The sequence below is a fragment of the Podarcis gaigeae genome (assembly GCF_964106915.1).
Source record: "Podarcis gaigeae genome assembly, chromosome: 1".
Taxonomy (NCBI): Eukaryota; Metazoa; Chordata; class Lepidosauria; order Squamata; family Lacertidae; genus Podarcis; species Podarcis gaigeae.
In genome coordinates, this window is record NC_139678.1 from 137252396 (window position 1) to 137274018 (window position 21623).

The window sequence follows — 21623 nt, forward strand, 5'->3', positions numbered from 1 at the left end:
AAACTGATGTAGTGGATTGTTTTAATGAGAAATTAATGTGCATCTGTGTTTGTCATTTTTCCAAAACGGTAATTGTGCAAAAATTTATGGCCTAAACAAGTGAACCAACTACTCTACTAAAATAATTACCAAGCATATATTAGTCATCATTTGCTATCTCATTATGATGAAGAGGAAATTTTGAGGGACACTGGGAAAGGAATAGCCAAGTGGGAAGACTGTGATGCATATGGTGTGGGGGGGGATTTCTGTCCCTTGCATTATTGGATCCTAAATTTAGATTTTTTTAATGGAACATATGGCTATATAGCACACTGGCTTAGTAAAGAGCATAATTGCTTCCTATTAAAGTGATAATTGGCCATATGTCCACAAGAGATCCACTGATATCAGTGAAGCAAAAGCAACATAAAAAGGTAAAGGTAAAGGTACCCCTGCCCGTACGGGCCAGTCTTGACAGACTCTGGGGTTGTGCGCCCATCTCACTTAAGAGGCCAGGGGCCAGCGCTGTCCGGAGACACTTCCGGGTCACGTGGCCAGCGTGACAAAGCTGCATCTGGCGAGCCAGATCCGCACACGGAAACGCCGTTTACCTTCCCGCTGGTAAGCGGTCCCTATTTATCTACTTGCACCCGGAGGTGCTTTCGAACTGCTAGGTTGGCAGGCGCTGGGACCGAGCAGCGGGAGCGCACCCCGCCGCAGGGATTCGAACCGCCGACCTTTTGATCGGCAAGTCCTAGGCGCTGAGGCTTTAACCCACAGCGCCACCTGCGTCCCCTAAACATATACCATCCTAAAAAGAAGATTCTGAGAACAGACGTTAAGCTGCGTCTGCTGGATTTTGTTAAGCTCAGCATTGCTCTCTGTTTTTCAGGCACAGCATTAGGAACCTGAAAGTAAATTTGGAAATTAAAATTCACTCCTGCAAGATATGGAGATAGCTACTAACGTAGATGTGCTTTAAACAAGGGGTGAAAAAATCAGGGAGGTGCGGTCTATATTGTGAGCAACCAGGCGTAAGAGCTAAATAGAGCCTCACTATTCATGGACAGGATACCTCTGGAGAACAGGTGCTGAAGACAAAGCCTCACCTTACTGCCCAGTCTCCAGATGCCACTTCTGTGCTTTATTCTGTCCTACTCTTGGTGCATTGCTATCTCTCAGTTCAAGGCAGCACTGAACCATGCTCCATTTTCTCCCTCCCTGACTTATCTTTCGAAAACAGAATAAAATTTACACTATTGTATCTCTCTTTGACCCAAGTCACTGAACTATTTCCACAAATTAAGGTCCATTTCTGACTATCTCACTTTAATCATTCACATTACCAAACTCCAGAGGAAGCAACATGAAGATGGAGCATTAAAGAGCCTCAGGAGGTTTGTTCTTCCCTCTTAGAAGAGAAAAAGCCACAGGCTGTAGAATCTTGAAACAGTGTCATCTTCATATGCTGTTGACTTGGCTAAGACTGGGTAGTTTTATTGATAAGATAGTTTGGGGGTGTTTCTTGGTGAGCTAGATCTATGCTGTGCTTTCCTTCCTGAATCCAGATGCAAAATATATTTGCTTTCTATGTTCATTAAGCATTTCATGCTGTTGAAACTTTACAAGACCCTTTCTTCTCCTTCGCCTGCCCCTCTGCCAGCTCCAGTGTCGGTGTCTGTGACGTGGTGACTAGACGGGGTCTTTTCAGTTGCAGCACTCCATCCCACCAACCCATCTTGCACCATCTGTATTTTCTTTTCAGCTCAATTAAAAAAAAATGCCCAGGGCTTTTAACCATTAAGTAGGATTTTATGCTTAAGAAAACCTTTTACAGTTCTTTGCTGTGATGCTTCATTCTACTACGACCAGCTGATCTGCTTTGTTGTTTTTTGAATACTATTTTTTATGTAAGCTGTTCTAGGAGACTTGTTCACTGAAGAACGAGATGCAAATGTCTAGAATAAATAAATTACGAGAGAGGAAAAGCAGGCAGTATTGTCAATACTGTGACAAGGAACAGGAAATACTCGGCAGCAATTATTTAGAATAGTCTGCTATTGCAGTAGTAACATAATTTTTCACCTCCCTAAATAGGGGTTAGAAGGCTCCTATTTTTTGTTTTGGAACATGCCCTACGTATTCCAGCCCAGCTGTGGCTAGATTAAAGTTCAGACCAATGGCCTCTGGATCCGAGACCCAGATGGATGGAATAGAAGGAATGACACCACAAATATCAGCTTTTACTATTCGCTGCACTGGCAGCCAGGTTGTGTCACGGTTCAGGACCCGTAAACTTTACAATAGCATTGTGATGAGATATTAAGGATAGTCAAGTTCCCCTCCATGGAGGATTTCTGCCATTGACACAAAGATTTTCACAGATGGAAGATGAAGGGAGAAAAGGGGCCACAATACTACAGCCATCACCTGCTGCTGAGAAGGTCTCCTTGCTCACATCCTCAGACACCAATATATTCCCCTCCCCCATATATTCCCTCATCTCAGAGGATTCAACCTTCACTGGTCCCAGAGGCAGCAGCAGATCTTACAGCCCCAGCAAATAACATATCTCAAGAACACAGTGTTAGTAATCAATGGTGTTATTAATTCAGTTGAAGTTCCAGACCATCTGGATATTTTATGGTCTTGCCCTAACATTCAGGAATACTGCAAATAAATTCTAGTTAAGATTTGCAAAATCTCTGTATATTGATTGCCTGCTGATACCACCACCACCCCCCAAGAAAAATCACTGAGTCCTTTACAAGACAATATGGAAATGGACAATCTCCATTTGGTGCTGAATTTGCTAATGGTGGTTAAATGGTCTATAACAGCATGCTGGGGGTAGACCAGACTGGATTAAAATGATATGTGATGTTGCATTGCTAACAACCTGTTTTTCTACAAATTACTTTAGAAAACCAGCAGATACGTTTATTCAGAGATTATCTGGGAGTTTTAACAGGGAGAAATGTAAAGTATTGCACTTGGGCAAAAAAAATGAGAGGCACAAATACAAGATGGGTGACACCTGGCTTGAGAGCAGTACATGTGAAAAGGATCTAGGAGTCTTGGTTGACCACAAACTTGACATGAGCCAACAGTGTGACGCGGCAGCTAAAAAAGCCAATGCAATTCTGGGCTGCATCAATAGGAGTATAGCATCTAGATCAAGGGAAGTAATAGTGCCACTGTATTCTGCTCTGGTCAGACCTCACCTGGAGTACTGTGTCCAGTTCTGGGCACCACAGTTCAAGAAGGACACTGACAAACTGGAACGTGTCCAGAGGAGGGCAACCAAAATGGTCAAAGGCCTGGAAACGATGCCTTATGAGGAACGGCTAAGGGAGCTGGGCATGTTTAGCCTGGAGAAGAGGAGGTTAAGGGGTGATATGATAGCCATGTTCAAATATATAAAAGGATGTCACATAGAGGAGGCAGAAAGGTTGTTTTCTGCTGCTCCAGAGAAGCGGACACAGAGCAATGGATCCAAACTACAAGAAAGAAGATTCCACCTAAACATTAGGAAGAACTTCCTGACAGTAAGAGCTGTTCGACAGTGGAATTTGCTGCCAAGGAGTGTGGTGGAGTCTCCTTCTTTGGAGGTCTTTAAGCAGAGGCTTGACCCCCATATGTCAGGAGTGCTCTGATGGTGTTTCCTGCTTGGCAGGGGGTTGGACTCGATGGCCCTTCAGGTCTCTTCCAACTCTTCTATGATTCTATGATTCTATGATCTTTGTTTATTTTATTTTAGAATAATTGCAGTGTTAAATTTCAGATATATATTCCTATTTATGGGGAGGGGCATTGTATTTTTCCTGAATAAAAAAGTTACTGTTAAAAAAACAACATCCCACGGGATAGAGCCTCTTCAGCCAAGAGCCTGGGGACTGAGCAGCTCTGAGGAGGTCTGGGACACCCATCTTTACGCAGGATTATTTCAGCCGCCAGTAAGCAACAGGCTAGTGCTAGAGCAATACAGTATTTCAAGTTACTGCCTTGCTGATTTGAGGCCATAATGGTTAAGTCATCTTATCTGTCGTGCCCACAGCACATTGACCAAACCAGCTGACTCTGGACTTGGCCTGAAGGTTCTACTGTCTTGCCTCCCCATCCACCAAGACCTGCACCTCTTCCCTGCTTGGATTTTCCCACCCCCAGGGAATGGCTCCCCTTGTGGGCCACAGATGTTGACACAGCTCCCACAGTAATACCTTGGTACTGAGATCTAGCAGTTGCTCCTTGTCATGACATAACCCTGATCCTAGTCCACCCAAGGCATAAGCAGAGCGTATCATGACTGGGTAGCCAATCTTTTCTGCTGCTTCCAAAGCATCGTCTGTCTATAATAAAAGAAGAACAGGTAGAAAAGACCAAAACAATCATGAAAACCTGTCAGTATTGTCTACATTACAACACAATGTGACACAGACAGAATCATGGTCAGGATTGTGCTCAATGTTCTGTGGAGCGTATACTAGGTAGGTTGGCTTCCTCAAAAAAATCCTGGGAATTACATTTTTGTTGAGGGTGATGAAAGAATCCTGTCCCAAACATACAAACACACACACACACACAGCTCAGTTCCCAATATTTCCTGAGGAGAGAGAATGACAGCTAAACATTTAATCTATAGTAAAGATGTGGCTTTGACTACAACCCCTCCTCACCAACCCAAGGAATCCTGCTTCTGCAGAACTAAAGGGTGAAGGCGACTGACTGCACATCACTTTTTCAACTCTGATATGTTCACCTGTAAATTATTACTAGCAGCGGTTGGGAAGAGCTGTAGAAATGAGAAATCACCACAAATCAAAATCAAGTTTAAACTTAAGTCTTTTTCTTTTCTTTTTAGTAATTAAGTGTTTCAGAAAAGCTCTGTATGTCCCCGTCCCCTTTTTCTGGTAACACCACAGACACAGAGGGTGACTGTACAATGAACAATATTAAGGCACTGAAAAGAATTGTTTTAGCTTTCTGATGCCAGCGGGTGTGTAAGGAGAGAAATATTTTGAGGTATGGACTGCAGAGGTCCATCTGGCCATCCATCTGGCCAAAATTCACAGCCAAAATTTTCAACGCTCATCAAAATGCACACTCTATAGACCTATTAATTATTACCATATTACTTTATGGATCCCATTGAGCTAAAAGCTATTCTGCACTAATATTCATGTAAGACAATTTTTAAAAGGAACTTGAAGTTGCTTTCTTAATCAAGTGACTCCGGTTATTGACTTACTCACTGGGCTGGGCAGCATGTAAACCAAACCATGGCTAAACATGAGGAGGAAGCAGGCCTACTGGTGCAGGGAGAAAACAGCCGCCACTTCCTTTCTTCCCTGCTCCCTTGCAATGGCTTAGTGCAGCCAGTGGGGAAGGAGCAATGTGACTGCCATCTTCTAACTGTGACCCAGTGCTTCTTCATGCTTAGCTATGGTCTAGTTTGGCTTAGCAATAGATGCAAACAAGGTCACCATCTCAGTGTATCACTCTAAGAAACAAGCACTGATCTTTTGCATCTCAGCCCCTCTGCATTGCCTACCTTCTGAGGCTCCACCTCTGTTGGAAATTCTGTGCTTACTCACTTGAGCTATTTCCTGTGGAAATAGGATATTTGTCCTGGTACCTCTGCCCATGCACCTTCTCTGCTTGCAACACAACACATTCAGACTTATGTAAACCAGCCTTCACTAACTTAGAGTCCTCCAAAGGTATTAGACTACAAGTCTCATCGCCCCTAGCCAGCTGGTGAAGGTTGGTGTAGACTAAATCTGTAAATGGGGTTGTGGGCTGGGTGACCCTATCTTTTGGCAAAGAGGTCAGATATGACTGATACCTTCAAAGTTTCTACAATTATGTTGAGGAAGGGATCTTTTCAGACTCACAATAAATGTGCAAAGGCTGGGATGCAGATGCAAAGACTGTGTGAAGCAAGAGAGAGAGAGAGAATGAATGGCAGAGAGGAGGGGAAGGCTCTGATGTTTCTCTAGGGAAAAGGGGGCATGTGCTAATATAGCATAGACCTGCCTGTCAATGGGTTGTTCTATATTCCCTTCCTTGAAGTTCTGTCCCTACTGCTGATTTCTCCTGCCTGTCTCACATGCATTTGTGGAAACCCTGAACAGGTAGCGCTAGGCTGAAATTAGGACAACAACATCCTCCAAATATATCCATCTCTCTGTTTCAACTGTTTCAAGATGCAACCAAATATATTTGAACTCAGCTGATGTACCGATTCTACAGCAAAGCTGGGCGCAATCTTCTCATTGATTTCATTCAGTTTGTCCAAAAACATCTGCCTGTCCTCTGTGGTCATGATAGATTCAACTGAAGTTCCAAGGACCTTCACACCGTATTCCTGCAGAATGCCACGTTTGAACAGCTCCACTCCTGCACAGAGAATGAATGGCATGGTCAGTATTATACAACTGCTCTCTAGGAAGATTTCTGTCAATCAGCTGTCTGCACCACTCAGTCAGATCCAACCCAAAAGAGTAACTTTGACAGAAAGGACCTTCACATGTCTCTCCGGGCAGAAAACCATTTGTCTGACATTTGAATATTAGGAGGACTGCCAGTTTTTCAACCCCTGCTGGGCAAGTTTCTACTCTCTCTGATGTAATGCAGGCGATCCAGGAGCCTCAGATCAAATTAGGGAAGACTGCTTGAAGAACAGCACTGCCATGTGTAGCAGCCTATCAAAATCATACACCTGTTTTGAGTATGCTCAGAGCTGTTTCCTTGAAGGCCAGAACTCCTCACAGCTTTTAGCATGTTCTGCTGCTATTATTTCTTGTTTGCTTTTGTGGGACTTTGTCAGTGAATTTCTAAAATGAAAAATGTGGGTTATATCTGGATCTCATATTGACTGACACCATCCTTCCCCAAATCTAGAAGATATTCTCCCTCATTTCAAACCAAAGAGGCTGATTATGATTTTTATGGTGTAATGTACTCTGCATTGCAGGGGTTTGGACTAGATGGCCCTTGGGTTGCTTCCAACTCTATGATTCTATGATTCTGATGCAAAAAGTGTGACAAAGTTCAAGATGCAACATTTGAAAGCAAGGAATTGACCAATAAGATTACAATCTGTTGTTCCAATGACTCAATATCTCAGTATTGTGATTAGCTCTAGTCACAATTGTCTGTAAGTTGTTGGTTCAAAGAGCTAAAAGTGGTAAAGCCACTATCCTTCTTAATGTGGCTAAAATCATTGCCTCTAAAAAGCCTCCTGGTCTGAATTTACCTCATCAGCAGGCATGTATGTGTGCAGGATAGAGAGACATCTGTGTTCTCTCATTATGTACATATCTGACTGTGTAGCCTGGAGGAGTTATCATAGCATGGTACTGTTAAGGAAGCAAATGTGTCACACACACACACACACACACACACACACACACACACACTGACAGCTGCAGCTTGAAACTTGGTAAATACCTTGGCTTTTCAATTTACCTCATGAAACATTCTGCAAATCTTGAAACCATGCATATTCTTACATTAAAAAAAAAACCCAAATAGAAGATAGGACCGTAGTTCATTTGCTATAATAATTGTCCTTATTTATATAAAAGATTACTACATTTCACTTAGTTTACAGCATGCTAAGTTCATGAGGATAGCTTTCAATGGTAAGAAGAGAGAAATGCATTCCCACAACAAACTTACCACAGTTGAGAGCGGTCTGCCCACCCATACCAAGAATTAAGCCATCTGGCCGTTCTGCTTTGATGACCTCTGTAACAAACTGTGGGGTGATTGGGAGAAAGTAAACTGTATCAGCTTGCTTTAGGCCAACCTCATTGGTCTGAACTGAGGCAATATTGGGGTTCATCAGGACCGTTTTCACATTTTCTTCCTAGAAAAATTTTTTAAAACACAGTAACTATTCATTCAAGAGCTACATTCACATCTCACGGGAACAACCTAGTGCCAGTAATTTTTTTAACTATTGCAGACCAGAAGTATGTGTAGATTTGTGAGCACAACACCATGCACTGGGAGGAACAGCTTACAAGGTCAATGCTGTGGACAAATCAACTCAGCCACCATCCATGGGCACAAACATTCTGGCTCTCCAGGCAGGGATGAAGTGTTTCAAGTTGCACCTCCGGTGGAGCAGCGATTCTGGCATTGATTAGATTAGATTGATTAGGATGGGCCTCTTTCAACTGGATGGTGTGTACCTATCCAACATGGGCAAAGCCTTGCTTGGTGACCTATGCTCTGGCCTTATTTTGGTTGTAGCAGTAGGTGGAGTTGCTGGGATTTGGGCTGCTTCTCTTGTGACAGAAATGGCATTGGGAAGGATCAAAGCAGAAGGGAGGCAAAATGGCTCTAGGGGAGGATACGGGCAAGGGACACCCCTAGCTCAGGTGTGGCCCAGCCTTGCCTAAAGCCCTCTCCCAGTTGCCCAGTGGGATCCCGGATGCTTGGCCTGCACCATGCAGGGATCCAACACTGGCCAACTCTCAATGGTGCCTGCCATCAAACGGAATTCCATTCCAACAGCAAGGTCGGAGTGGAATGATCTGATTCTTGCCCGACTATTGTCATGCCAATCCTGCATACCTGCTGTATAAGCAAATAAATTTGTGGCCTGTTATCGCCCGGGACCGTGGTCTAATGTGCATTATTCCAGCTGCAAATCTGCAACCACCACACGAGTTCTGCAAGCAGGACACCAGCACATGCTACCACTCTATGGGAGTGTTTTAAATGCATGTGCTACTTCAATATATTTCTACTTTCCATTCTTCCCCTGGCTGTCCTTGTGAATTAACACTTGCTCGCATATGTTGCCTATTTACGTTTGGCCTCATGTTAATCATTCATGGTGTCGAGCTGCCTAATAAACAGCAGCTTAAGGCTAGTCTTGCATCAACACAATGGAAGGCGAATAATGATGTGAACACTTAGGCACGTCTTGCAGTGCTACACTCGCACAAACTGCCTTGGCTTCACATGCTGTTGTAAATCACGTTGCCAGAGGCAAGGTCACCAAGAGCAAGTGTCGCTTCTGGAATGGCTGATTAGCAGCAAGATCAAGACGGCTGGCTGTTGGTGAGCCCAGGAAGGTCAAGCTAGCAAGATTTACTGGGAAATGTAACTTTTCTTAAATGTGAAAGCAGAGGGCAAGCGAAGCAGAGAACAGGAGAGTGTCAGTTTGAGAAGAAATGCTTTTCTTTAGAAATCAAGATGATCTTTGTAGAGGGAAGGTGCCTCCAATTCATTTCTCTGATAATTTGATTTTTCCAAGCAGTCTCACAAGCCAGCAGAGCTTCCTCACAGCCTGACTGCAGTCTACATCCAGGCTGCAGAAAAGCGCAATGAATCTGCTTGACAACTCCAGGGGAATGGGTGGTCTCCTTTCTGGGACAGCCAAACAGCTAAAGAATTTTGCTTGGAGAATTCAGTGTTTTACAGAAACAAACCTTAAGTGTCATTCATTTCAATGGAAGTGAATTAAAACATGTGAAATCAATGGGACATAAAAACTTTGGCTGGGAAAAGTCAATTCATCTTTTCTCAGGACAGTTATGCCTTGATTTTCATGATTAGGAACCATGTAAATGCTCTGTCTCTCTAAGAATGAATGAATGAATGAATGAATGAATACATTTTGTTCTCTTACCTCATAAGATTCTATTGCTATTTTAACCTCCATGTTGCAAAAGAAAACCTAAGAAACAGCTGTAACATGTAGAATCATAGAATCATAGAGTTGGAAGCGACCACAAGGGCCATCGAGTCCAACCCCCTGCCAAGCAGGAAACACCATCAGAGCACTCCTGACATATGGTTGTCAAGCCTCTGCTTAAAGACCTCCAAAGAAGGAGACTCCACCACATTCCTTGGCAGCAAATTCCACTGTCGAACAGCTCTTACTGTCAGGAAGTTCTTCCTAATGTTTAGGTGGAATCTTCTTTCTTGTAGTTTGGAACCATTGCTCCGTGTCCGCTTGAGTTATTGGGCAAGACTGTGAGTTATTGGACAAGATTTCTTAGGCTGCAATCCTATGCTCACTTACCTGGGACAGGGAGTAAATCCATTTAACCCAATGGAGCTTACTTCTGAGTAGACATGTATAGGAGTGCATTGGAAGCCCCCCCACTCACCCAGTTCCATTTACTATAGAAACCCTATATGTATGTCAGCTACAGACATATGTCCAGACAAACTGTTTTGTGAATAATGTAAGGCCTCTTTCAAAGCCTCTTACTGCCTCAGAAATGTTCCCATTTACATTTTTTTGCAAAAAAACAACAAAAACAATGTCAGGTCACCTGCGTGACAAGCAGTATATTGGGAGGATATACATAAACCCAGGACGCCTCAATTATTTTAACACATATGATGTGTTGTGATCTGGTTCACACAAGTACCAGTGATCTGTCATTTTAAACCTATCTTGGTCTCCCAACCAGGGAACAGACAGAACTTGATACCAAGCTATACATGACAAATAATGAATGCTTTTTCTACAATAAACCAGCAAGGCTGACATTTCTTTTGCACAACCATTTATGTGAACTTATTTCATTGCGCACATATTAATAACAGAATTTGATCACAACCTGTTCACAGGAATGATAAACAGAGTTTTTATGCTCACTGAATAATGCAGCCAGTTCTGCCTATATTTCCATATGCTATCAAAAATGTAAACAAGGCAGAGCAAATAATTACATAACTACTACATGAAGGAGCAAGGATGGATGTGGAGCACGCTACGCAAGGTGTGGGGAAACTGTGGCCCTCCAAATGTTGTTGGACTACAGCTCCCATAGTCCTTGGGCACTGGCCATACTGGCTGGGGCTGATGGGATTTGGAGTCCAGCCACATCTGGAGGGACACAGGTCCCCCACTCTTGTAAGAAACACTTTACTTTGCCTCCCACATTCTCACCTTCATGGCCTTGACAGCCTGTGATCCAGAATAATCAAATTCTCCTGCTTGACCGATGCACAAACCACCAGATCCCAGGATTAGAACTTTGGAAACCTGAAGACAAGCAATAGGTCAGTAGAGCTATATCAGCACATGCGCTGTTGGCCCCAAGACAACAAAGGGTCTACTGTTCTCCTACTACAGGGGTTGGGAACCTTTGGTCGCAAGTGAGGGACAATGGCAGAGTAGTCCCTCACCCCCAGCTCCTCCCTTGCATTACGGCTGCTGTACTACAGCTCTCCTTGACTTGGGGGCTGGACTTCTGCATTTGTGAGGCTGTTCCATGGAGAAGTTCTAAATCAAGGATCCTAAATCATGCAGGGAACCTCAGTCTGCACAAGCATAAAGGCTTCCTGCAGCAGAAGGCATTCCTCCAACATGGCGATGGGATGGAAATGAGGGGTGGGGCTCATGTGTTCATCCCCAGCGTCTTATCATGGATAGGATTAAAAAGGCAAAGGACCCCTGACAGTTAGGTCCAGTCACAAATGACTCTGGGATTGCGACGCTCATCTTATTTTACTGGCCAAGGGAGCCGATGTTTGTCCACAGACAGTTTTTCCGGATCATATGGCCAGCATGACTAAGCCACTTCTGGCGAACCAAAGAAGCGCACGGAAACGCCATTTACCTTCCCGCCGGAGTGGTACCTATTGATGTACTTGCACTGGCATGCTTTCGAACTGCTAGGTTGGCAGGAGCAGGGACCAAGCAATGGGAGCTCACCCCGTCGCGGGGATTCGAACCGCCAACCTTCCGATCGGCAAGCCCTAGGCTCAGTGGTTTAGACCATAGTGCCACCCACGCCATGGATGGGATTAAAAACCTCAAATAAGATTTTTGCATACCCAGACATCTTGAGGATTTCTTTAATGGCTACTCTCGACCCAGGGGCAAAACCTAGTTCCAGAGCCCCATCCATCCCCATATGTTCCTGAAGCATATCTAGTGGAAAGTACCTCTTTTTTTCCTTTGGCACTGCATCTCAACTTCCATGCATATGAGTTTAGAATATGCTAAAGGTTATTGATACACATTACACATGATCAGGATCCATCACCCCACGTTCGTTTTCCTGCTTTTAAATCTGTTGCTTGGTTTTAAGTGCCATTGGTTGGTTTGTTAGCTGGCTCTGGGGTTTTGGGTTGTATATCTTATTTTGTACTGATTCATTTTCAATGCCAGCTGCCTTGTGTACTTTTACAGAAAGCCAGGATATAAATTTGGTAAGACATCAGTGTCATCATATTCATGTTCCTCCTGAAATAAATGTATTGGTCTTCTGTTTGCTTATCTTCCTGCATCATACTGATGCTGAGCTAAATATTTTCAAGTTTTGATTTCTACCTCAAAAGTAGAAATTGCAGGGGATCAAAATCCACCCTTAACACACACACACACACAATTCTGTCTTTCCCCAATATGTTTCCCTTCAGCTGTTGCTTTGGCAACCATTTCCTGTCTCCCTTTCATTCATCCATGAAAAATCCAAGCCAATGACACTTCCTATACATGTCTTATGGGCAATCCTGGCTAACAGGATCTATTTATGAATCCAAATCCAACACATTCTCAGCCCTTTCTCTGGAAAAACTAAAGAACAGCTTCATGGAAACTGTCACACCTCCTTTCTGTTCAAAACTACAATATCCTGTCCTTTGTATAAAAGCAAAAATTCAAATATTTAGAACAAAGGATTCTAACACAGCAACTCAATATAAGACTGAACCAGTCCTATATTGCACACACTGGTTTGTGCAATGAGTTGACTCTGAAGTTGTCTTTGCATTAAATTCAGCTTTCCGAAGGAAGGAATAACTTTGCCACAAAAAGGAGGAGCTTTATAGAAAATCCAGCAATGCAATACATATTAGGAATTTTCAATAACCTTTGAGACTCTCATGCTGTTTATATGAATGCCCAATTGCTGTTACTGCAAAATAAATGCAGAGACATTTGTAATGAAAATTAGCATTCTGACCAGTATGAGTTTTACATTTGCATTTCACACTGATTCAAACAAAAATTCCTGGAAATGCCTGGAGACTGCCCTTTCGTGTATAGGGCAGAATATGAGCCTGGAATCAACAGAAAGAGAGGTAAGACCAGGGACCAGTATCCCCAGGTCTAAGTAGCCCTAGGCCTAAGGTGCAGGAGAATTGAATGGCTTGACAGCCCACTATATTTATCCCAGGAAGCAGAACCACTTGAGAGAAGGAAATTCGGTGTCATAAAAGTTGTGAGCAATAAGTTTTTTTGTTAGTTTTTTTTTTATACAAGTTAACGGTCTTAGAGTTTTAAATAAACTGAAACGCAATTCTATTTCAGCTTTATTTGGTAGCAAGCTAGAATGACTGTGCAAAATGTGCAACTCATTTGTTTATTGCCACATTAACTTACAGGCAAGTGTGCTTCAATATGGCTGATCATAGTTCTTGTGTTGTATTATTTGTTTTGCGCCCAGATGCTTTGTGGGAGGATATAGAGTCATATGGGGGGAGTGCAATCTAAAAATGGAACCAGCCAAGTTTTATTTACAGCTAACAGCATATAAGGACCCACAACATTCAGCTTCCCAAGAATATGCCAGCAGTGGGCTTTGGATTCAAACCACTCCTCCTCCACAGGCTCACTGGTGATTTGGGGCAGGTCACTCCATCTCTGCCTCACTTCCTCGTCCATGTCCAAAAATTCTGCACTTGCAAGGCACACAGCTCAAATTCCTATGTATCAACAATTATTTCAAAGCAAAATGAGAGTTAATATAACTATAATAAGTAACAAAATCAGGACATTTTTCACAGGGTACTTTTGGTTGTGCAAATCTCTATGTTCTGGTCAGCAAGTCTGCCCACCTTTTTCAGTAATGGTACCAGTCACTGTATGACTGATGGCTAAACACAAAACACATTAATAAACTGACCTCCACTCTCGAAGTTGCAGCTGTGGCCTTGGGCAGCACTGAAGCGATGCTGGTACCTTTTCCCTTCTTGATCAGCGAAATAAATGAATCAAATAAGAACTAGGGAAAGTAAACAAAATGCATATCAGCATTCAAAAGAAGACCACATTTATATTATAAAAAGACAGAAAGAACAAGGGAAAACCATGTTTGTAATGTAGCTCTATGGCTATCAATGTTACCACGCTGAGTCCATCTACCACATATTTTTCAAGTTGAAAAAGGGTATTGAACATGCTCCTGTACACAAGCAGGGTCTTCAATCATTTTCACTACTAAGCCACTTGACCCAGTCTACTCTTACTAACCTTTAACCAAAATAATTGATACAAAATCAGCTCATCACATAAAGCCGTAAATACTGTGTTTTGCATAAAATCTGTATTTTTTGGAAGTTAGCATAAGTTCTACAGAATTACTATCATAAGCACAGAATTTGAAGGGTTTTAGTGCAACAAGCTAACATGATTACCCTCTCTGGAATTTCCCTGTTTAGTATCATTAGAACTCTCTCTAATTAGGTTGTGAGTCTAATTCACTTAATTAATAATTAACCTAATTAATAGATGCACTCATTGTATTGTGTCCCAAACCAACCAAGCACGCAAGCGCTTAAGAAGTTTAAGACATCCATCTAATCCAATCTGCAGGAAAATCTTAGCATGGATCAACAAGGAAGCTGCTGTATATATCACTTCTGTTCAAACTGGATTATGCTTGTGTGTTCCAATGGACAGTACCTCAGGGTTTTATTGAGAGACCTGGATTTAAACACAGTCTGCAATTCCATTAAGCAATCTTCAACGAGTCACTCTTGCTCTGTTTCAGTTCCCTAGCCTATTAAATTGGGAATAATAGTACTCCATCTTCTGGTCTATGTTTAGTTAACCAAAAATCCCCAAATAAATAATGATTAAAATGCACCCCCTTAAGCATTTTTTGTTGCTGTTTATCTCCAATGAATGCTAAATATGGGCAGGCATGTCCTCTTTTCCCTCGCTTCACATCCTTATGCTGTTTAATCACAATCTCCCACCTACTCAACCTATTGCTGGAGGGATTGTCATGGGAGATCACAGACAGGGGATTAAGCCTCATATTTAGACGTGAGAACAAGGAAGTGTGCATATGAATCCATTTAAATAGCTCTACAACTTCAATAATGCGAAAGTATTCAAAATGTATTTGAAATATAATAGGTCTTGTTTTAAAATAAAGGGAAGGAAAGGAAAGGAAAGGAAAAAACCTATCTGCCTTTCAGTGACATAAACTGCTTTCATTTACATAAATCATGGACAGTGGTACCTCGGGTTACATATGCTTCAGGTTACAGACTCTGCTAACCCAGAAATAGTGCTTCAGGTTAAGAACTTTGCTTCAGGATAAGAACAGAAATCGTGCTCCAGCGGCGCAGCAGCGGCAGGAGGCCCCATTAGCTAAAGTGGTGCTTCAGGTTAAGAACAGTTTCAGGTTAAGAACGGACCTCTGGAATGAATTAAGTATTTAACCTGAGGTATCACTGTATATGAGGTTTGGGCCCTAATCCTACCTATGCAAATTGTGCTGCTTAGTTTAAAACAATATATCACACTTAGATCAAAGCACAGCAAGGCCTGAGCATATACTGTAATTCAGTGAGATCTACTGCTTTCAAGGACTGCTTGTGGGTTTCCTTGAAGCATCTAACATCTGGCTGGCCACTGCTGGAAGAAAGGTCTTTAATCTGATCAGGATGGGGAACCTGAAGCCTTAGATATGGCCCTCCCAAGCCTTTCTATCTGGACCTCAGGACTCTCCCCAAGTCACACCCTCTCCTTTGGCCATATCCTGTCTCAATCACGCCCCTCACAGGTGACTGGCTGGAATGTCTACTTGAACAGTAATAATGTTTCTTGCACATGGGGAAGAGGATGTAAAAAAACCCCATTCACAAACGACTCTGGGGTTGCGGCGCTCATCTCGCTTTACTGGCCGAGGGAGCTGGCGTACAGCTTCCAGGTCATGTGGCCAGCATGACTAAGCCGCTTCTGGCGAACCAGAGCAGCACATGGAAACGCTGTTTACCTTCCTGCCGGAGCGGTACCTATTTATCTACTTGCACTTTGACGTACTTTCAAACTGCCAGGTTGGCACGAGCAGGGACCAAGCAACAGGAGCTCACCCCATCGTGGGGATTCGAACCACCGACCTTCTGATCAGCAAGTCCTAGGTTCTGCGGTTTAACCCACAGCGCCACCTGCATCCCAGGAAGGCAGCCTATTGTGGGTCAAATCCATTGTGCCACCCCATTTCCCCCTCTGGCCAAGTTTTCCAGTGAAGACATGGTGAAAAATGTTCCTCTGCTCTTATGATCTTCCCTACATGGTATCGGCAAGTCACATTGCTCAAAAATAAATACATGTTTAAAACAATAGGTCTCGCAGAGCTCTCAGATTGAAAAGAAAAAGGAAGGATGCTACACAAAATTTGTTTTGGTTTTAACAAGCTGCTGCGCTGTGTGGGACACCTTTGAACTGGCACCAAGATTGGACTGCTCTCTTATGGTTGGCAGTACCAAGGGCATACAGGGGTCCCAGGCCTTAATTCGTGGCATGGCCAAATGTACAGAAGACAGGATAATGCCTGGTCTCAATGGGAAACAATTGGCAGGATATTTCTGTAGCGTTCCAAGTCTTGGCCAGTCTCGCACTCCACATGCTTTCCTCCAACAAGTCTTAAATCTAAGCACCTTTTGTCAGATTCATCCCTTCACAGTACCTCTGTGTCTGTTGGTCCAGGATTGGCTTCTGGGTAAAACTGTGCTGTGAATATCGGCTTGGTCTCATGCATAATTCCCTGCATGGGTTTTTCAAAAAAAGGTAGAAAGGGTTACCTTAATTTCCCTTCTGTAAACAGGAGAGTTATCAAAATGCTACTGTTGACAAACCCTGCAGTCAGGTTTAAAGGCCCAGGACGACTTAGCAACAACAGCTGAAATTCATTACACTCCAGGTCTTCAAACGATGTTTTATCCACTAAACTGCTGAGCAGCTCACAATAGCATCTCTGTAATGCACTGGCTAGTGTACATGCTTTGACATAGTGCTTGTTGAATTCCAAGCACCTTTTTTAAAAAAGAAAGAAAGAAAAAAGCAGCACGCTATCCCTCTCCAACTGCCTCCCTAATATTTCCACATAGGTTGTTTCATCGCCATCTCAAATTCATTGTGTCCAAAACTAAACTACCTCCCAAGCCTTCCTCCCTTCAAGTACTCTCTTTAGTGACAGACGCCTTCTTCCTGCTTGAACAGACATTAAACTTTGCCTTTATCTTTGACTCCTGTTGCTCCTTTGTCCCCCACATTCAGTTCAATGCTCAGCAGTGCCACATCTCCCGTTATAACACTGCAGAGACATGGCATTTCCCTTCTTTCCACTGGGTAAAAGAAAAAGAGAAAAAAAGGAAATATTTTTCAAGCCCCAGCCATCTCTTGCCTTAACTAGACTTTCTTGTCTTCTGCTGTCTCACCTTGATCTCCTCTCATGCCAATCCAGCACTTCTAGCCTGTCAAAATCACTCTGTGGTTGCTCCGATTATGTAACCCCCACCCAAATCTCTACACTGGCATCTTATCCACTCCCATTCACTGAATTGGCCCCCTCGTTCCACCCTCGAGCTTTGCTCCTCCAACACCCGCCATCCTCAGCTGCTTGAAGGTCTCCTGGTCCTCAGACAATTCCGTCTTTGCTTCATGTGTGCTTTGCAACAGCCTCCCAGAACTCCTGTGTGATGCCACCTCTCTTATTTGGTCCAAACCCCTCCTCGAAACCCTCTTCTCTGTGAAGCATTTGGCACATCTGCCTAACCCCATGCCCTACTGCAACACAGGCAGTAACCAAAGCTAAGTACATGTCACTGCATATTGCTTCCCCGTCTGCCTTGCCTTGCCCATTCTGGAAGGCATCGCACTATCTCTAAAAGGAATGGGTGTGTAGCAGGGGTGGGGGGCTCCTAGATCCACTACTGTTGTTGGAGGCTGAGGTGGTCTCCACAGTCCAGAATGCTTGCTGCCAGTCTTAGAACAGTGAGAGTCTGGCCATTGTGCAGGGTTGCCATGGGAAACGGTACAGGAACCTCAACTGGTGCAAAAATATAGTAGCGCAAACTGCATGGGATCCATCACCCCTGTGTTTAAAGGACTTCACTGGTAGCCTGTTTGCTACCAAGCCAGACTCAAGGCCTGTACTTAAAGATATGCTGGGGGTGATGGAGTGGTGGTTCCACAGCATCCAGAAATTTGGTGTGCAGCTACACAAAAAAGGGTAGTCTCAGTACAAGTGCCTCCATTAAGGAATTTTCTGTGAAATAACGGCAATGCCAACCTTTTCTCTTTTTTAGTTATTTAAAAAGTTGACTTCTCGATTTTATCAAGCCAGTGATGCTCCTATCTATTTCTGTCTGCAGATGTCTGATCCTGATCAGTCCAAGGATGCTCTCAACATGAGATTGTTTGTACTGCTGACATCATCGAGGGAGGGCATAAACTCATGCAGCTATGAAAGTTTCTCTTGGGTCTATCAGAAGATATCTCCACAAGAAACTGCCCCTGTCACATCTGCTGCACACCACATGCACTGCAAGGCAGATAATATTGGAACACTGTGTAGATGACCAAGGGATCATGATGTGAACGTTACAATGTTGAATCTGCCTTGACAGATGATTGGGGAACATCATGAAGTATCATCCTTTGGTGAGCAGCGAGGGTGCTATACTACCCAATCTGGGCCCTGCCGATATAGAATGCTATGCCTACGTCTTCCACTACTAAAAATAATCTCAATCTTTGCTAATATAACTTTTTTTTCTTTACTTCTATTCTCTTCCATACAAAGGACCCCCGAGTTCCAATTAATGCTGGAAGCAAACCTGAATAACTGCTAGCTTTTATATTTTCAAGAGGAGAAGAGTCATTTCTTCTTTGTTTCATTGTGCCTTGGCTTCAATTTCTCTTTCCATGAGGAACAGTCATCCCTAATTAGGGTCTGCAGACTTCTCCATTCAATCTACCAGTCTGGGTTTCCATCACCTTCAGTCATATTTCCTGTTTTTCTGAACATCCAGCCTGAACTCAAAAACCTTGGACACTACTGTGTGATTTCTGGCTCGTTCTATTAAAGGAATCTTCCTGCTATCCCTGAATGGAATAAATCCAGTATATTATCCAGTAATTAACCAAAAAGAAACTATTCATCGAGGAGCAAAAACACACACCATGAAATTGGCATTCTAGGTAAATCAGAGGCGAGCATGTTCTTGGGTGCACCTGAGCAGAGTACAGCTCATCTTCCCTGTCTCATGAAATTCTTCACAGATACCCAGAGAGAGGGAGCTTTACCTCATTTGTTTGATCATTCGCATTCACAAATAGAGGCTTCCAGCCAGGAGGGAGGGAGTTGCTGTCAATCGCGTAGCCATGATTCTGAGCAGTAATGAAAGCCTGTCCATTCATCATGTTCACAACTGGTTGATTCTGTCCTCTAAAGGGACACACACAAAGAGAGAGAAGTGGGGAAGGAATAGTTTGGGGAGGGGAGGGTGTGCGTGTGAAGGGCAGGAGAAGAAGGCCACAATTAATAACATGCAGGGGCAAGCAGAAAGGAACACACTGTAGCACCCATTACCATTATCCATTAGGAGGATAACAACTCTGCTTTCTGCCATATTTATTTATTTGCATTTATTATTTACCCATAAATGCCTAATCCTCTATTGGGGGAAAATAATAATAATAATAATAATAATAATAATAATAATAATAATAATAATACCAAACAAAAACACACAAAAGGAGCTACAATAATCCCACAAAGGTTTTGAAAAAGGGCTCAGAAACAATCAGTGGAGAGATTTAACTAATAATCTGCACCAGCTTTAAACTGGAATGGCCAAAGTCAATGCCATGGAGCTGGCCTCCTGACACTGGCATCACTGTTGCTGATGGGGACAGGGCAGAGGGCAAGGCAGCTATGAGTTCCTGGCTGCAGAGGGGCAGTGGCAAAGCCCAGCAATGCACTTGTGCAAGCCCCGTCCTTAAAGCAACACCACTGGTGTTGGGGAGGGGGCAGCCTTGCAGCACCACCCCAGCCACTCCTAGCTTTAAGATATAGATCTATAGATAGTAACATTACAAAGCCAGGATGCCATATTTGGGCAGTTTACAACCCAAACTGATTGGTGTGGGGTGAAGGCAGGATAAATACGTATCTTGAATATGCTGTTGTCGCAGATGTAGATTTGTCACCATACCTGTTGGCCATGGGCATTTTGTAGGATGAAGCCCCAGCTGCCAGACCAATGATTAGATTCCCCAAACTGATTCCAAACAAAGGTTCCTGACGATCACTCTGTAGCACCTGGATGGGAAAGACTTATATCAACATAAGAAGAGCCTGCTGGATCAGGCCAATGGCCAGCATCCTGTTTTCCCAGTGGCCAACCAGATTCCTGTGGGAACTCTGTAAGCAGGATCTGAGCACAAGACCCCTCTCCCGTCCTGATATTCAGAAGCATTACTGCCTCCATAGTCATCATGGCTAGTAGCCACTGATAGTCATTATTCAGCCTCATTGGGTACCCATGAGTTCTAGTGTCTTTCCACTTTCTCAAAGCCAAGTATAATTTCGTAAACTTCTATCATGTCACCATAGACAATCTACTTTTCCATCTCACAGTTTCTCACATTAAAGGCAAAGGAGTTTCTGGAAGTAGCACAGCAAGTCAAGTTAAAGCAGCCCCTCCTTTTTTCCCCCTAACAAGGTAAAATGTTGGAGAGCTGAGGTTTAAGGAATGCACACATCCCAAGGTTGTGAGCTGCCACTGTGCAACATGGGGAATTGAGGACAACAGTGCTTTGAGCAAAATATCAATTCTAGTGCATGTTCTCTACCTTCCTGACATTCTCAATTAGTTCTTGGGCTTGGGTTGGATCGCCAGGACCGCCAGAAAGCAAAAGCCCATCATACTCCAGCCTGGTAAAATCATGATCCCAAGGAACCAGATGCACCTCGGCACCTCTCTGGGAAGGAAACAAAAGGGAAAGTATGAAAAAGTTTACTATAGAATGGCATGTAACTCCGTGATGCTGAACAGTACAGCCTAACATGATACAGTAGAGTCTGAATATGAAAAAGCCAACTTTAAAAGGATTTGACCTATCAATCACAATGGAGCTCACTGTCCTCCGTCTCTCAACCTGGCATTTGCTCTCCCTCACTCCCACTCTGACATTTTCTTTATATGGCATACTTAGACGCTTTAGTTTCAGTTTCAGCCAACACTGTTCTGTAGTTTTGTTTTTTGGGTGTCTGAATCCTCCTATCTCACTTTGCCTTGAAGAAGCCTAGAATCCCTCTGAAGCACCTGCAGATCCACTGCACACTCCTAATCCAGGTCCCCTGGCTTTCTCAGTTTGGCCTACATGGACAGAACGAATGGGCGCACTTCGCACATGTTCAGAGGTTTCCCCAGTTTGAAAAACAAATCTATCAGACCCAATGAGAAACTAGAATGGACATGACAGTCCATCTTTAGCCTCACACATGCTAAAGATGTGTACAGAGTACAGAACTTGAAACTGCCAGAATATCTGTGAAAACTCAAGCAATTAAACAATTGTCCAGTTTGTTGGTCATGAGCAAATCAAAATTATAAAACCAGTTCCATAGAAGAGA

At 43.3% G+C, this 21623-nt stretch overlaps 1 protein-coding gene and 1 long non-coding RNA gene across 4 annotated transcripts in view; one reads left to right on the plus strand and one right to left on the minus strand.

The window, feature by feature from the left end:
- CPS1 (carbamoyl-phosphate synthase 1) overlaps positions 1-21623 on the minus strand; it is a 195529-nt gene that overhangs the window by 95805 nt on the left and 78101 nt on the right. For all 3 annotated transcript variants that reach the window (XM_083703940.1, XM_083703938.1, XM_083703939.1), the window contains 9 exons: positions 20840-20968; positions 20200-20306; positions 19289-19430; positions 16668-16745; positions 13872-13970; positions 10907-11002; positions 7666-7855; positions 6224-6381; positions 4203-4331 (listed from right to left, as the gene is read on the minus strand). In XM_083703940.1, the coding sequence (XP_083560066.1) occupies positions 4203-4331; positions 6224-6381; positions 7666-7855; positions 10907-11002; positions 13872-13970; positions 16668-16745; positions 19289-19430; positions 20200-20306; positions 20840-20968 (1128 nt within the window). The remainder of the gene's footprint in view (positions 1-4202; positions 4332-6223; positions 6382-7665; positions 7856-10906; positions 11003-13871; positions 13971-16667; positions 16746-19288; positions 19431-20199; positions 20307-20839; positions 20969-21623) is intronic.
- On the plus strand, positions 18024-19084 carry LOC310833710. The gene is made up of 2 exons (XR_014558891.1): positions 18024-18643; positions 18786-19084. It is a non-coding gene; the product is annotated as an uncharacterized lncRNA (long non-coding RNA).